This window comes from Buteo buteo, chromosome 5 (assembly GCF_964188355.1).
Source record: "Buteo buteo chromosome 5, bButBut1.hap1.1, whole genome shotgun sequence".
NCBI lineage: Eukaryota > Metazoa > Chordata > Aves > Accipitriformes > Accipitridae > Buteo > Buteo buteo.
The window spans coordinates 4,392,254-4,407,427 of NC_134175.1; the positions used below are offsets into that span (position 1 = coordinate 4,392,254).

At 56.4% G+C, this 15,174-nt stretch overlaps 1 protein-coding gene across 1 annotated transcript; it reads left to right on the forward strand.

The window, feature by feature from the left end:
• Positions 1 to 2,063: 2,063 nt before the first annotated feature.
• Positions 2,064 to 10,194, forward strand: PERM1 (PPARGC1 and ESRR induced regulator, muscle 1). Its single transcript, XM_075027289.1, has 4 exons — positions 2,064 to 2,194; positions 2,815 to 4,836; positions 6,616 to 6,732; positions 8,522 to 10,194. The coding sequence occupies exons 2-4, from the start codon at positions 2,817 to 2,819 to the stop codon at positions 8,599 to 8,601; spliced, it is 2,217 nt and encodes a 738-aa protein (XP_074883390.1). The 5' UTR covers positions 2,064 to 2,194; positions 2,815 to 2,816; the 3' UTR covers positions 8,602 to 10,194.
• The last annotated feature ends 4,980 nt before the right edge of the window (positions 10,195 to 15,174 follow it).

A 15,174-nucleotide genomic window follows, 5' to 3' on the forward strand; every position in this document is an offset into this window, starting at 1 on the left:
AAAGCGTCAGTACTGGAGGTGCTGGGAGGCGATGGGGAGGCCTGTGCCCGCCTGCCCGTGGCTTGGCAGGCGGCATCCGCCGGTCACGTTGGTCCGGAGGTGCTGGAGCAGCCCTGCAGCATCCCTGCATTTGGCACCAGCTCCTCTGGAAAGCCGGAGCCAGGTATCCCAGAGAAGCGCAGGGTCGCACGCCACACGCCAGAAGGTAATCGGAGACGGTCTCGCCCGGGCTGCGACGGCTGCACGTCCTTCGCAGACGGCATAACGCCCCTGCTGCAGCCTGCGTGGCTGGGGGCAGCGTGCCTCGTCCTTGAAATCCGCGCTGCACTTTTATGGCCCCCCCAGAGGAAGGCAGGGAAGCGCTCGCAGATGCGTAATTTCCCCAAGGACAGCGTGTGGGCTTTACCCTGGACGGCTAAATAAATACTTGGATGTCTCCTGCGCCGAGACTTGTTTGTGTCTCCGAGGCCAGGGCGGAACGTGTGGTGGGGTGTGTGCAGTTCCTGTTGGGTTTGGTGTGTGCGGCCGCTCCGGCGTTGGGTTTAAATGTGACACTGATAACACGGGACGCCAGCCCGCTGCTGGCTTCCAGTTCCGCCTCGCTGCCTCTGTCCCTTTTATGTTCTCTGCTGCGGTTTGCAAGGCAGAGTTTAAAGGTTTTTCTGACTAACCCCGGCTGCCGGACTCAAAGGGAAGGAAGTTGACTGCAGCCAAGAAAAGGAAGCCAGTTGGTTTCCCTTCTGCGTCTGCAAGCGCGTGTGAGGGGGAGAGGGAGAAGGGTGTAGCCAGATCAGAAACGAGATAGGACGGGAAGACAGCAGACCTCTTCCCTTCCATATTTTCTCGGCCCGACAAGCTCCCTGCCTGCGTCGGGCTGGAGCGCGGAGAAAGGAAGCGTGTCCTGATCAATATTGACCCGGCGGCGCGGGGCAGCGCGCTTCAGCCCCAGCGGCCGGTGGACTGCGTGCTTCTGGCTCGCTCCCCGGCAGTGCAGTGCGTGAAGGCAGCCACGACGGGGAGCTTCCTTCCCGCGGGATGGTGGGTGCTGGCAGGGCAGGGCAAGGGTCCCCAGCTCCCTGGGGCACGTAGGGCGGCAGGGTTGGCACCCCGACCCTGCCGAGGACCCCCGAGGCGGTTGCGGAGCACGTGGGTCCCTCTTGGCTCACGTATCCCCTACGCGGCTCGCCATCTCCGGCTTGGCATCTCCAGCGGCCCGCTGACCCCAGGGGTGGTCGGAGCCCTTGGGCAGCACCCTGGCCCCCCTGGGGGCAGCAGGGGCTGGAGCTGGGCTTGGACTCAGGCTCCTGGGCGCTGTGCTGCAGGCAGCTACTTCAGGGCATCTATTTCTGGCCCCCCCGGGACAGGGGAGGGCATGCGGTGGGAGGCAGGCTCCGGGACTCGCAGGAGCTGAGGGCTATTTCTGGCCCCGGTTGCTGACCCATCAGGCCACCCTCAGCCGGTCGCTTCCCCTGTAACTCCCTCGTGCCGGGCTCATCCCGAGTCTCCAACCTTTCTCCCTCTGCCACCCACGCCAGATGCTCCTGGGCGGCGTGGGACGGCTGCCGGGCACCACGCAAGCTTTGTCGCAAGGCCGCCACGCTGGCTGCGATCTTTCGGTGTAAATCCGCAGCGGGCTGGCGGTAGGTGCCCGAGGAGCGCCGTCAATAGGCGAACGGTGCCCCTGAGGCACGGTGTTGTCGCCCGAGAAACGGGTAACCTACAGACTGAGGCAAAGAGGTGGGTCTGTTGAAAAAAAAAGAACGGTCATTGCCAACCCAACGTCATGCTCCTCCTTGTACTAAAGGCGGGGAGCTCCGTGGCCTGGGCCTGGACCCCTTCTCTGCCGGCCATCCCACCGAGCAACCCCGGGCAGGGGGCAGAAGCGAGCGGGGAGCATCGGGAGCGGTCCCAGATACCCCAAAGGCTGTGGGACAGAAACGCGTTGGCTGCCACCCTCGCATCTTCCCTGCCAGCTTCTAAATATGGGCCTGCCCTCTCGGAACCCATCACGCTCCGATCTCAAGTGACACACCGGGGAGGGAGAGGGGGGGAAGTCTATTTTTAGCCTCTGAATGGATCCGTGCTGGAGCCGAGCTCTCTGCCCCCGCCAAGGGTACGGCATCATGTTGTGCCGGGAGGATTTTCCTGCGTGGCTCTTTGAATGGCTCCATCACCAGCTTAGGCTGTGGTACAGGTAGGGTGCAGCTTTGTGATCTTTCCTGCTTCTTCTCCTACCGCTGGATCCCCCCTGCTGGTTTTGGGCTCCGTTGCATCTTCCCCCCCCAAAAGCCACAGGTATGGAGGGGGCTGCCGTGGCTTGCTGAAATGTCCTCGGTTGGACTGCGCTTCATGCTACCGTCATGCACGATGCCGTGGCAGCAGGAATGCTCGAGAGGATAAATCCCCCACATTTTTGAATGGGTTGTAAGCAAAAGGAGTAGGGAAGGGGTATGTGAGGTGCGATGCTGCTGTGGAGAGAATCCCGAACTTTCTGTGCTGCTGTCTGTGCTCGGGGAGCAGAGGCAGAAGGGACCTGAGGGGGGTAGCGGTGGTCTCTCTCACTGCGCCGGTTGGGTTATGGTCCAACACGGCAATCCCTGTCCTGCTGAATCTGCCAGGAGCTGCCCTTGCCTCCCGCTGATTTCAGCTGGAAACGGGTGAGGAGGAGTGAATGCGGATGGCAGGGAAGCAGGGCAGGAACCCCGGGGGGGGAAAGGGTTAGGGGCATAGACCTCAGCTATGTCTGCTGATGCTGGTGCCCCCCTCCTGACGCCCTGATCTCTCCGGCCCCCTCCCCTTGCTTTGCTGCTGCAGGCATGGATAACTTCGAGTACAGCATCCAGCTGAACGACAGGGACTGGGCTGAGTTCTTCTTGGCGTCGGAGGAATGCAACCTAGCACCGGCCACCCTGGCCACAGCCGAGGAGCAGTGCCTCAGTGACATTGAACAAGGGGACGGCGTGCCGGCAAACGGGCAGATCGCGGTCAGGGCGGGCAGCAAGCCAGGGCCTGGCACGGGAACCTCTGCCCCACGTGGGGTGGCCGGAGACGCCTCCCCGCGCTGGCCCGCCGGTGGGCACCTCTCCCTGCCCGAGCTTCTTTCGGGCAGCGAGGACGAAGCGGACCTGGGCTCGGTGAGCAGGTTTCTGTGCGAGAGCGGCGAGCCCGGCCGCCCTTCGTCCGCTCCGATGCCCAGCGCGCAGGGGAGGCAGCCCCCTTGTCCCCCCACGGCTGCCAATGCCGGCTCGGCTGCCAGCGCGCCCGAGGGCAGCCCGGGGCAGGACACAGCACGTGAAGCCGCGGCACCGGCGGCGGAGAAAACGGCAGCCGGCGGCGGTCAAGCCACGGAGCCTCCCAGCCACCCCGCTGGAACAAGTGCCCCTGAGCGGAGAGGGGACGCGGGAGGGCAACGGCCCCGTGGCAGCCTGGGGGAGCCACAGCCGGCGACTCCGGTGCAGGGCAGCTTGCCGGCACCGGCTGCCTCCCCGGGGGGTTCGGCAAGGAAAAGTCCTAGCGGCGCTTCCCGCTCGGAGCCCGGGCTACGGGGACCCCTGCGTGACCACCCTCCGAGCCCAGCCCTGGAGATTGCGCCCAAAGCACCCGGCTGCCCGGCGCGGGAAGAAGCGAGCGGGGAGAGAGTGGGCGCCGAGCCCAGCTCGCCGGCTGGCTCTCCGGACGTCGTGAGGCGCAAGGTGCCAGGACAGCTGAGAAAAAGCCGCAAGCAACGCGGAGCCGGTGCCGTCGAGGCAGCCCAAGGCGACAGGGAAGCTGCGGGGGCTGCAGCGCAGGGGACTGGCGTACCCGTGAAGGCACCTTTAAGCTCACCGGTGTCCTCACGGAAGAGCAAAGGGAAGGAGAAGGCGGCCAAGCCGGCTCCGGTGAAGCTGGGAAGCGAGGAGACAGGGGAGAGCAAACGGCTGGTGCTCAGCCCTGGCACGGATGAGGGCGATCCAGCCGTGAGCACTTCCCCGAAGCAGAAGGTGAAGGAGCCGGGGGCACAGCCCCTGGGGAAGGCGAAGACCACCAAATATGCAAAGCCAGGGCAGGCTGGTGGCTTGGATATACGTGATAATGTGCCGATGGTCCCTGCCGGCGGAGCCGCGGCTCCTCCGGGAGCGGCGTGCCAGGAGGCACCGGGGAAGCCTCTCCGTCTCAAGAGCGTGGGAGCTTGTGGAGGGGATGCTGCTGAGGGAGCTTATGGGGAGCCTGCAGCTGAGACCCCCGGGGAGCTGGGCCCCCCTTACTTTGCAGCTGGGGCCTCTGCAAGGGCAGACACCCTGGATGTGACTTGGCCCGAGATGTACGACTATTTTTTCTGTGACTCCCAAGGGGAAGAAGAAGGAATGGGGGGCTCGGTGGAGGGGGAGGAAACACCCTTGGGAAGGGAAATTTCCTTGCCTGAACTGTATGAATATTTTTTCAATGAACCAGAAGGAAACAGGAAAAAAGTCAAGGGTAAAGACAGGAAGCGAAAGAAGTTCAGCAGCTTGGACCACGCTCAGCTGCAAAATGAGGATCCCGACTTGGCTCCAGTCAAAGACTCCCTGGTTATCTCGGTCCCTGAGGTGTATGAACACTTCTTTCCAGACAGGCCTGGGAACAGGGTGGGCTGGAGAGGGATTTTCTCAATCGCTCCAGCCTACGAGATGAAGAAAGCTGTGGGGGCTTTGAAGTCCCTCCTGCAAAGGCCAATGCATCTCGTCAGAGGCCAAGCCCCAGCCCCACAGGCTCTCGTGCGGAGAGGATCCGGAGAGAAGCTCCCCCTCGTCCCGCTGGCCCCGCTGGGAAGAGGCCAGGCACGTCCAGAAGGTTTGGACATGGCCCTTGCGCTGACAGGTAAAGCACCGTTACCCCCTGCCCACCAGCCCCGGCTTGCCGCTGCGCTTAGAGAATTTGCCTCTGCCTTGCGTGGTCTCCCCTGCTCCCACCTTGGGAAGCCCTTGGGCTTTAGCAGGGGAAACGTGGCTAAAGCCACCGCCGTGACGTGCTGCGTCGCGTTGCCTCTCTCTTGTGATGCTCACGCTGTCCCTATGCCAAGCGGGCGCTGCCGGCCAGGCTCCGCGGGCTGACTCCCAGTGCTGCCCCAGGCACGGACGGGGAATCTGGGTATATTATTCTGTGCGTAACTTGCTTTGCTCCCCACAGACCCCACTCCTGGGGCAGGGGTGGTCGTGACAGCATGCATGCAACAGGCTGAAAATCAGTCTGGTCCAAAGTCCCTGTCCTAGCTGATTCAGTTGTCCCCTTAATGGACATAACTACTGTGGATCTAATCTATTCTTTTGCACTCTGGCCGAGGAAAACTTACTGAAGTGGATAGCTGCATTAAACACGGCTGGTGTTATTGCAGGGTCTGGTAGAGATAGGAATCCCCCACCCCAGTGCCATCCAACAGCCTGCAGATCCACATACCTGTATTTTTGATGAGGGAATGGGAGGCAGAGCAGCAAAATCCTTCTGTACCAAAGAACTCATGCCTCGGAGATAAGGCAATGGCTGCTGAGCTGCTGTCGTGTTAAAGCTGGGCTGCTAATCAATCTCATATTGGTGGGGGAAAAGGTGTGCACAGAGTGGAACATGTCCAAGGCTCCCAGCTGAAAGAGGTGAGGGGGACTTTAAAACACCTCCAGAGACCTCAGAGGTTACCTGAACATTGACTGCTACTGGAGGCACAGAAGAGAAACAGGAATAAAGGGAGAGCAAGTCTGACCCACTAGGACAGCCAGCATATTTATCTTAAAGCTTATATGATGCTTACAGCCACAGTGCCTCACAGTTAATATTAAAACCAAACAATGAATGAGTCATCCCAAAGGGTGCCTCAAAATAGAGCTTCCAGTCTGTTTGCACAGAGAAAAAACCCTTTGCCAGGGTCGTAGCTAATTAATAAGCCAGCTTTAATTAAAAGCCTGATCAAATAAACACAGGAGCAAAAATAACCCGCTCTTGCAACATGTCTTCAGACTGGAACTCCAGCATAGAAAGAAATGCAGAGCACTCAGGGCTGTCTCCCTCCCTGGCCCTAGCAGGTGATGGGAGTGAGGTGGGATCCGTGGAGAGATGCTGAGCACTGGTGCTTCTCAGGGGCATATGTGTGGTCTTAGAGCTGCACGTGTCTCGGGGCATCGTCTTGCAGGAAGGGGACCTTGCCCAGAGGGACCTGCCTACAGCCCCAGTGCATTTGCAGCCGCCCCAGGAATTGCTCTCTCCTTAAACCTGCTCCCTGGACTTGCTTCCAGCCACCACACAGGGGTGGGCTGAGAACCTCTGCAGGGAGGTGGCGAGGCAGTCAGAGGTCCTGGAGGCAGCGTGTCCGCTGGCTGTGCCTCTCAGACCCATGAGAAGCCTTAAAAAATATTTGTCTCGGGCTCTTAACGAAGTGTAAAACTGAGAAGGGTGAAAAACGTGCCCCCTCTCCTTAGGAAACGTACCTGAGTCCTAAATAAACAAGTTTGACTTGACCAATGGTGAAAAAAGGTCTTCTGGGAGGGAAAATGTGTGACAAAGATGTATTTCTCTGGGAGTGCAAGGGACTCGCTGCCCCAGAGGGACTGGAGCCTGCTGTGGCCGAGCAGGCATCGTAAAACCCCAAGCCTCGTGCTCTTCTTCTTGCAGGGAGGCCCCAGGCTCCGCTGGCGCTGACCCACAAAGACATGTGCCTCGTCTTCTGTGCCTTTGCGTCCTGGGCAGTGAAGACCTCCGACCTGCAGGCTCCAGATGCCTGGAAGACCAGTACGTACGGTGCCCAGCCTGGCGGGAGAGGGGTGGGAAGGATCTTGTGGAAGACACAGCAGGAAGAAAGGCAGGGATGCTAAGACACCTCACACTGCCTGTGGGAAAATGCAATCATTTTCCTGCTTTTCCAAAGCGTCCTGCTACTTTCTAATACCTTCTTTCTCCTGTAGAAGTGGCAGTCCTTATTTCTGCTCGCTTATGTTGTCCTTTCCCCTCACAAAGTGACTGCTGACTTGAACTGAGCCGTAGGACAAGCCTGTATCCCTAGCTTTGGCCCCGCTCCATCCAGCCTCTGACAGGGACCAGTACCGATGTGTCAGGGGAAGAGAGGCTTCTTTAGGATCCCTGCTGGCTAGAAGCCGAATCGGGACCTTGAGCATGCAGGTTTATACTCCCTCATCTCAGCTGGAACAAATGCACATATTTTTCTAATGTGCTGTAAAGGTATAATCTTTTTTCTAAATACAGCTTAGCCGAAGTATTATCCTGGTGCACCGAGTCCTGCAAGTAAATGGAGCTCTGGCAGTTCCTCTCCTCTCCAACCCCAGCATTTGAATAACTGGTGGGGGAGAGAGGAACCTTGGGCAACTCGAATTAGCTGAGCTGTGGCCCGAAGGGCTGCAGGTCGCCGGATGAGCAGGGTGCGGGACAGCGAGTGCAGCAGCCGAACGCGGGGTCCAGCCCGTGGGGACCGGCGAGAACCTCGCCACGGGGTGAGACGCCGGGGCCAGGGCTTCCCGCTGCTTGTCCAGGAGAGGAATGTTCCCCGCTAAGGTCACGCAGGAAGCTGACACCCCGGCCTGAGAATAGCTCATTAGCTAAAGTTGCTCGGTGCAATCATCACAAGGAGCTTTTGGCCTGCTCCTCCTTGCCTTCTTAGTATTAGACGGTAGATGTGGCCTCAGAGAGGGTGTGAAAAGCGGGATATGGGCCTCGTGCCCTCGGGATTGCACAACCCAGCGTGCAGTAAGCACCCTGGCGAGGAGAGCAAGAGACAGGGTGACATCCTGGACAGGCAGTTCTCTTCTGGCGTTTTAGGTTCTAACAAGTTGGATTCCCGCGTTTATGTCCCAGGCTCTAACACGTAAATCAAAATCAAGCCCGAATTTAAACTGGGAAGTCCAAAGGCATGGCTTGGGTTCCCGGTTTTGCTTGGGAACAGATGGGGGAATCTGACCTCTCTCATAAGCCAAGCTAAAAACATAAGCTGAAAGTACAGAGAAGAGCTTGATTCTGTGTACAACCTCCATTAATTATGTTTTGTATGTCTGCATTTTCTGATTCTGGGTGGGTATTTTCTGCTTTTGGCTGGGATCAGAGTATCCACAGATAACCCACAAAATGGTATTTTTCTTGGCATCTTCCTGATGCAAAAAGAAGTAGAAAATGAAGTCCTGAAGCCCTGGTGAGATTTCCTCCTGTGGCCCGCTCATCTGAGATTAGACCCATTAGACCTCCACGTGAACCTGTATGTCTAACCACCACCCATCTCTACCACATGCACGAAGTCTATGTTGCGTTTCCCTTAAAAACAGATGTTTCTTGTGAAATGGTGGTGTGAGCCACATGCCCAAACTGTAGGACTAGATGTGGTCGGCCAGGCAGAGTGTGGTGGGGATGAAGAGCAAAGGCAGGAGGGGTCTGAGAAAGGGAGGGGAGCGACCTCCCAAGGTCCCGCGGACCCCAGTGAGCCAAGTAGCTTGTGATCTTCAAGTTTGGAAAAAGATCTTCGGGTTTGGAAGGAGCACCCAGACTCACCATGGAAATGTGTTGGGCTCTTTTCCAGTGTTCCTGGCAAGTTTTGGCACGCTTTCTGCCATCCGCTACTTCCGAAGGCAGGTCAGAGAAGGACAGTCTCGGACCTAGGCTCGGCGCACACCAGAGGTGCTTCCCGAGGACAGGCGAGGACGGTGGAGGCAGAGGCTGGGGACTTTGTTCTTGGGCAGTGTGAGAAGCCTGGATCCCAGCACCAAGACTGCTCTGGACCCATCCCTAAACGGGACAAGATGTCACAGGAAGCAGGATCTTTCCCGTGACAGTCATTTTCAATACGGTAGGCAGTTTGTACCTGTACTGGACAGAGGAGGAGCCCGGTGCGGGCTGGCTCTGGTCTTTCTTTGCACACTTCTTGCATACTTGTGCTATCTCCTAGGAGTAGTCACAGTGTCTGTTCCAGGCTGCTGCTTGTCCGTCCTCCCTGCTGCGATCACCCGGTGGCAAAGGAAGGCGCTGAGGTAGTGGAGGGAGGAGAGAGCAAAAGAAACCAGGAAAGTGCTTCGTTCCTATGAAAGGGTTGGGGGATCTGTGAAGGAAGAGAGGAGAGAACTTTGGGGAAGAGCTAAAGAGGGATGGAGGGGCCGCTCACTTGGCAAGGCTCAGGTCTCCCGTGACCGGTTTGGCTCACTGCAGGAGGACTCATCCTCTTGGATTTCACTCCAAGAAGTCACGGCTCGGTCTAACGGTTCAGGAGCCTGAGATAAGGTTTCTGTTGCATGTGGCCACCTCAGCCCGGCTAAGCCGGAGCTGCGGATGTGATGTCTGTCCCCGTGGGTGAGGAGCACCCACTGCAAGGACACATCTCACTCCCATGGGCAGAGGATGGGCCGGTGTCATGCAGCCAGAGCCAGAAGGGGCAGCGGGGAAGCTGCCCTGCAGGAGGCTGCGCAGGATGGAAAGGGCTGCAGGGACAGCAGGGAAAGGGGCTGAGCTCAGGGAAGCCTCAGGAAAGAGCCCCGACAAGGACAGGAGCATATTGGAGAGGAGGAAAAAGTACGTGTACGATCACCAGATGAAGGGTGTAGATGTATGACTTGGTCCCTCCACTGCCTCCCATCCTAGAGACAGGGAGTTGACTGGGAGGAGATGTCGAGTGAGGAGGTGCCATGGCTGAGTGTGTAAACTTGTGGGGCTGGAGAAAGGGACCCAGAATGCAAGGGGGGATGAAAAATGGCAAGGAAGTGGTTCAGGTTCTTCCCTGTCTCTAGTGCCTTCCTGATCACTCAAGGGCATTATTCATGAGGGGTTTTCTTCACTCCCAAGTCTGATAACAGCACGAATGTGAGATTTGTTAAGCACTTAGGGACCAGATCCACAAAGGTACTGGGGGAAATCTGCCCAGAATACCTGTGCGGATCTGCCTACGAGCTTTATAGAAACAGTCTGTGGCAACGTTTGTCTCACGAAATGAGAGAGAAGAGGTTTAGCTCTTTCCTTGTAATGCAGAGTGCCATGCAATTTTAATGTGTGTGGGGCTGTACTTAAGACCACGTATTATTGCTGATGAGAGCACACCGTACAATTGTACAGTGAGATATGTAGCGGTACATAGCAAGAGAGAGAGATGTACAGGCTCTATATGGACTATAGTAGCTGTATACCCAGTAAGAGGAGGTTTGTGGAGGAGGAGAACAGATAAAAGATGCTGGAAGCTTCTAATAAAGATCTATCTCGTGTAATACTTCTGTGTACATTCCTGTGTCCACATTGTTTGTGTGTGAAACTATTGAATGAGTACTGAGTTTTAAAGAATGAGAAATCAATCCACTACGTGTCTGTTGCTAGAAAAAATGTAGGAGTTGATGTGCTGGTTGAGGAGCCCCGGAGGACAGTGTATGCAGGGACGTGGGCTGCTTCTCCTCTTCTTTGGCTCCGTCCCCACGCCTACCCCTCTGAGACACGTCTCGGCTGCCGCACGTCGCGAGCAGCGTGATCGGCAGAGCCCTGCCCTCTCTCCTCTCTCAAAAGCACTCGGGACTTGAGCAGAGTCCTGCTCTTGCCAGCCCTCCAGCCTGCTCCTCCCGGGGCCCCCTGAACAAACCAGTGGGCACAAATCAATGCCCAGCAGCAGCAGCTCCCAGCTTCGGTCCATCGATCCTCGTGGCTTCTGCCCTCCCCAGACCCCTCGATGCGGCCGAGCTCTCCAGTCTGAGCCACATCCAGGACCGCCCAGCACCGCAGCCTCAGGCTCGGAAAGATTTGCCCATCAGACCTCGCTCCCTCCGCTGAGCAGGAGCACGGCAGGCACAGGGGAGGCTGAAGCGTTCGCATATGCTCAGTTTTACTGTTTATCCAGCCATAATCCATTAAGCGCTCCCCGCGTTCTCGGTGGCAGGTGGAAATACAGCAAGCCTTAGCATGGCGGGTGGGTAATGGGGGACCAGCTGGAGGAATCAGGCAATTTTTTCATTATGTGGGGCTTTCCTGGGAGACTGTCACGCCGAGCTGAGCAAAGCAGAAGAAGGTCAGAGGAGGGCAGCAGATAGGTTTGCTGAAAGGAGGGGGTCTCTGGGACTGCCAGCTCCTGTCTCGGGGGGCTCTGGCTCTTCCTGCCTAATTCCTCACACAGAGTGAAGCCCCCAGGGTAAGGGACACGGCTAAATCCTGAAAGGTCACCGCTAACTTCTTGCCTGGCTTGAATTTTTCAGAATTTGTGTTTTCTAGCCTTCTCACACAAATCTGGAGGAAATAATGTTTTCCCTTCACTTTGCAGGTGCAGGAACAGTTAATTTCCCTCCCAGCCACGTACAGTACTCCCAGGTGCAGTGCTGGCAGTTAATAAATGATTGTGCTAAAAGTCACTGAATTTAATACTGGGCAAAATGGTTGGGAAAGCTGTTCTGGTTTGTCTCAATGTCTAAGGGATTGCAAAGTTGGCCTGAAGATCTCACTGGAACTGGGAGAGTTTCTGGCCAGAAACCATAATGTTGAAGGCACTTTTGATGACATTAGCCCCTCCAGGGAGGTTTGGATGGGGCAACACTCTGTGCTGGGGTGTGGGGAGTCTGCACGTACCCACGTCAGCCGGATCTTTCCTAAGCGATGCCCTTGCTTTGGGGACCTCATCTTCCCTGGGGAAGCAGTTTTGTTCTCAGCTGCTCCCCACGAGCCAAAACTGCAGATGTTTGCTGCAACGGGGGTGCTGCGAGCTCAGCTCGCTGCCTGGGCATCTTGAGAGGAATGAGGAAGCTGAGTCACTTGAGGCTGGGCTGGAGAACTCTACCATGAATGTATAGCTGCTAAATCACTGCTGGGAAGAGATTTGTGTGTCCTCTCTTGCTGCCATTGCTCAAAGACTCTGTGCACGGTTTTTGCAGGAAGCCAACTTGTTCTGCTGCTTGTGGACGGTCAGGCTACAGTCAGAGACTACCGCCAGTTTTCCTGAACGGCACAGGGAAAGCAGGGCACGGACGGGAGGCTGCAGGAAAGCTGCTGGGCAGACAACTAGTTTAAGAGTGGTTTGGGTGCGAGTAGTAATACCAGGTACAATCCAGAAAGGAATCAGACCTAGGTGTTGGAAGAAGCGGGAATGGTGGGTAATGTTTGCAATCCCAGTGTCCCAGTCCACACGTGAGCTCAAACACTGCCCTCGGGGTGGGACAAGTAGCCTCCTGGCTTTCCCTGACCCAATCGAGCTGGGAAAGGCACGGTGGCATGGAACGCCTGTTTTCCCACTCCAAGGTATATCTCACTCTCCTAAAGCCTCTATCCTAGCATGCAGAAAGTCGTGCTAAGTTTCTTCCCAGGAGAGTTCAGTACTCGTGGTATGCTGTAGGTAACGCGAGGTGCCTGTCACCTTTACCAGCGCGTGCCTATCTGTGATAATCGGTGTCTTTAGAGCTCAGCCTTGGAGACATAAACGTGATTCAGCACCTCCTCCTGCTAAAAGTTACCAAAGGTGCCAGATGACCCATCAGGCTGTAGGTGCATTTCATACTCCTTTTGATCTCTCCTGGAAGAGGTGGACGAGGTCCGTATTTCAGAAGACAGGTGTTTTCAGCCCCCTGCAGAAGCAAAAGGAAATATAGAAAGATCTTATTGGTATCAGGAGATCAGCTCTGGGATTGTCTACTGTGCTCAGTCAAGCAGCAGCGTCTCTAGTGTCCCCCAAGGAAACCAGCCTGGGCTTGCCTGCAATTTTAACGCTTGGTTTATTCTCCGACCTTTTAAGCTCCCTCCTCTCCCTCCATGGCGAGGTCATCTTGCCCGTATCTCACCCCCAAGGGAGGAGCCAAGAGCTGGCCATCTTTTGCAATAGCGGCGGCCACCACAATAGAAACGACCTTTTCGGTGCATCCTTGCTGCCGTGAGACCGTTTTCCCTTCACCAAAGGGAGCGTCAGCGCCGGAGGTGGGACCGGTGCCATCCCACCCCGCTTCGCCTTGTACATAGCTCCCACATCTGACACCTCGTCTTGCCAAGCAGATGAAAAAGTCAGGCAGGTGCACCCCGAAGAACTGCCTCCGTATTTCAGCTGGCCTTGATACGTTATGTGCCACCCGGCTGCCGCAGTCCCAGCCTGAAGAGGGCTGCGGCTCTCCCCCCTCTTCTGCAGCCATCACTTTTGCCAGAGCAGCTCCTTCGCTCTTGGTTTTGCTTCATCTCTCCCTAATAAAACCAGAGCAAAGCTTCCCGTGGGCATTTCTGCTAAGCCATTTCTGAGTCGTGACTGCCTTCTCCCCGCAATTTGGAGATTTCTGAGGGCTCGTGGTGCTGTTCCAGAGGCGGGAGTGCCAGCACAGGGAGGCAGCGGGCAGAGCAGAGGGAGCAGTGACCTCCCTCTTATCTAGGACTGACAGAAATGCCAGTTGCTTTGGTCGGTAGGTCCGTCAGCCCTGAGAGCATGTCATATTTTGGTGGATTCCTCCACCCACAGGGCAGTGAGGGAGTTGCTCATCGCAGACTAGAGCAAATCCTGCACATCCTCAGCTCCTCGGGGGACTAAGGGCTCTCTCTCTGCAAGGAAGGCGCTGGGTTTTGGGAGCAGGACCAGGGAGCTGGTTTGCCCAGCAGGTCCTTCCCCAACCTCAGCCGTGGTTTCAGACAGCCGCTCACAGGCAGCCGACGGGAAGAGACGCGTTCATACAAAATGCTCACCAAGGAATACCCAAACCTCAAGTGTCGTTGTAAATGCAATAAAAAGATCGGCAAGTCCACGCTCAGCAAAGGAGCGGGATCTGCTGCAGCTACACCGTGTCTTCACTTACGGGAGCTTTTTCTCCAAACTCCTGAAGCCAAGGGAGCAGGTCACAGGCTCCACTTTCTTTTTTTAAGAACACCTCTCTGTTGTTCATTCTCTGAGCAAAAGGAGTTTGAAATTGTGGCTTGGAAACCAGAAAGCGGAGAGAAATACAGCAGTCCGTGGTGTTTCCAGCACCGCTCTGGTTTTCCAGCTATGGTTTCCGAAGTGGGGGGACCTCATTCAGGACTCTTAGCACTGGGAGGGACTGGGGGAGGGTGGAGAGATCATTTGTCAGAGGGTGAATTGTTGGCAGCTAGTGTCATCTCATGCCTTTCATCTGCCTCTGTGAATAAAGATGCAGCTATCCTGTGACCGAGCTGAGCAGCGGGATGTGCGCAGGCTTGCTGGCAGCTCCAGAGCACCGGCCCTGCAGTTTGTGGGTGACCCGGTTCAGACCTTGGTTTCTGCCGCAGCCGGGCTGTGAAGGATGAACACATTTTTCAGGAAATGGGAGGGATTTTGTGTGTTTGCAGGTACTACAGTTTCCGTTTTAATGCAACCTGCGCTGAGGTGGCTAGTGCCGCTTTAATTAAACCCTCTATTTTAAAATTCTGAATCTGCTGAGAAATGGGTTGGAGGAAAAGCAAGAGAGTGGGGGTTTTCACGGTCACAAGGCAGGTATCCGTGAACAGAGCTCACAAACACAGCCCTGTTCCCACCTGCTACGGAGCCACCCAGGTCAGCATCTCGATAGGAATCCGTCAGGGAAAAACCCAGGGCCAGCAAAACCGATGGCTCAACAGGGAAACCAGGAGCTTGGGTGTGGGTCTTGACCGATCTGATGCTTATGGGGGCTGATCTGGAAACATTTTAGGGCTTGTACACACACACAAATTGCTCTGCATTAATTATACCAGCTTGGCAAAGCTGTACAACCTTCTAAAGTAGGGACAGATAGAGGGAGAGCAGGAAGAAGTGCTTCTTCTGTGGGAGCCAAACCCAGCTGGGAAAGGGTGTAAGTAAAACTCCTTTAGCTGCTTGCACGGCAGGGGCTGTGTAACCATTTCAGTGGCGATTCGTTACCACAGTCCTTAATTCCTACAGGGTAGCAGTGAAGAAATAGGAGGGACCTGGCCGTAGTGGTCAACTGGACAGCAGCATTCTGGGATGGGACACTCAGGTCCTGTTTACACCCACAACCCTCCTCTCTGTTGGTGCAAGCCCCTGAGGGTGCCCGTTTGCTAAGGGCACGCTCGCATTTCGTCCCGAAACGCTATGTTCTGCGCCGGGCAGTAGCTGGCAGTAGCTACACTCTGCCCCCGAAGTACTGCAGGAACAAGGCAATAACTCAGGCACAGACACACGAACGCAGAGATGGAGTTCAGGACCCGAAATAAGAGCCAAACAGACCACGGCAGCTGCCTACAAAGGCGTGCTGGAAGCGTGAGAAATGAGCAGCCTGCGTGTTGAAAGGGCAGCAT

Excerpts from the sequence above, each read along its gene's own strand:
- PERM1 (XM_075027289.1), top strand. The coding sequence starts at position 2,817 with ATGGATAACTTCGAGTACAGCATCCAGCTGAACGACAGGGACTGGGCT. Across the intron at positions 4,837-6,615 it reads CATGGCCCTTGCGCTGACAG|GGAGGCCCCAGGCTCCGCTG; the intron begins GTAAAGCACCGT and ends TTCTTCTTGCAG. Across the intron at positions 6,733-8,521 it reads TCCAGATGCCTGGAAGACCA|TGTTCCTGGCAAGTTTTGGC; the intron begins GTACGTACGGTG and ends GCTCTTTTCCAG.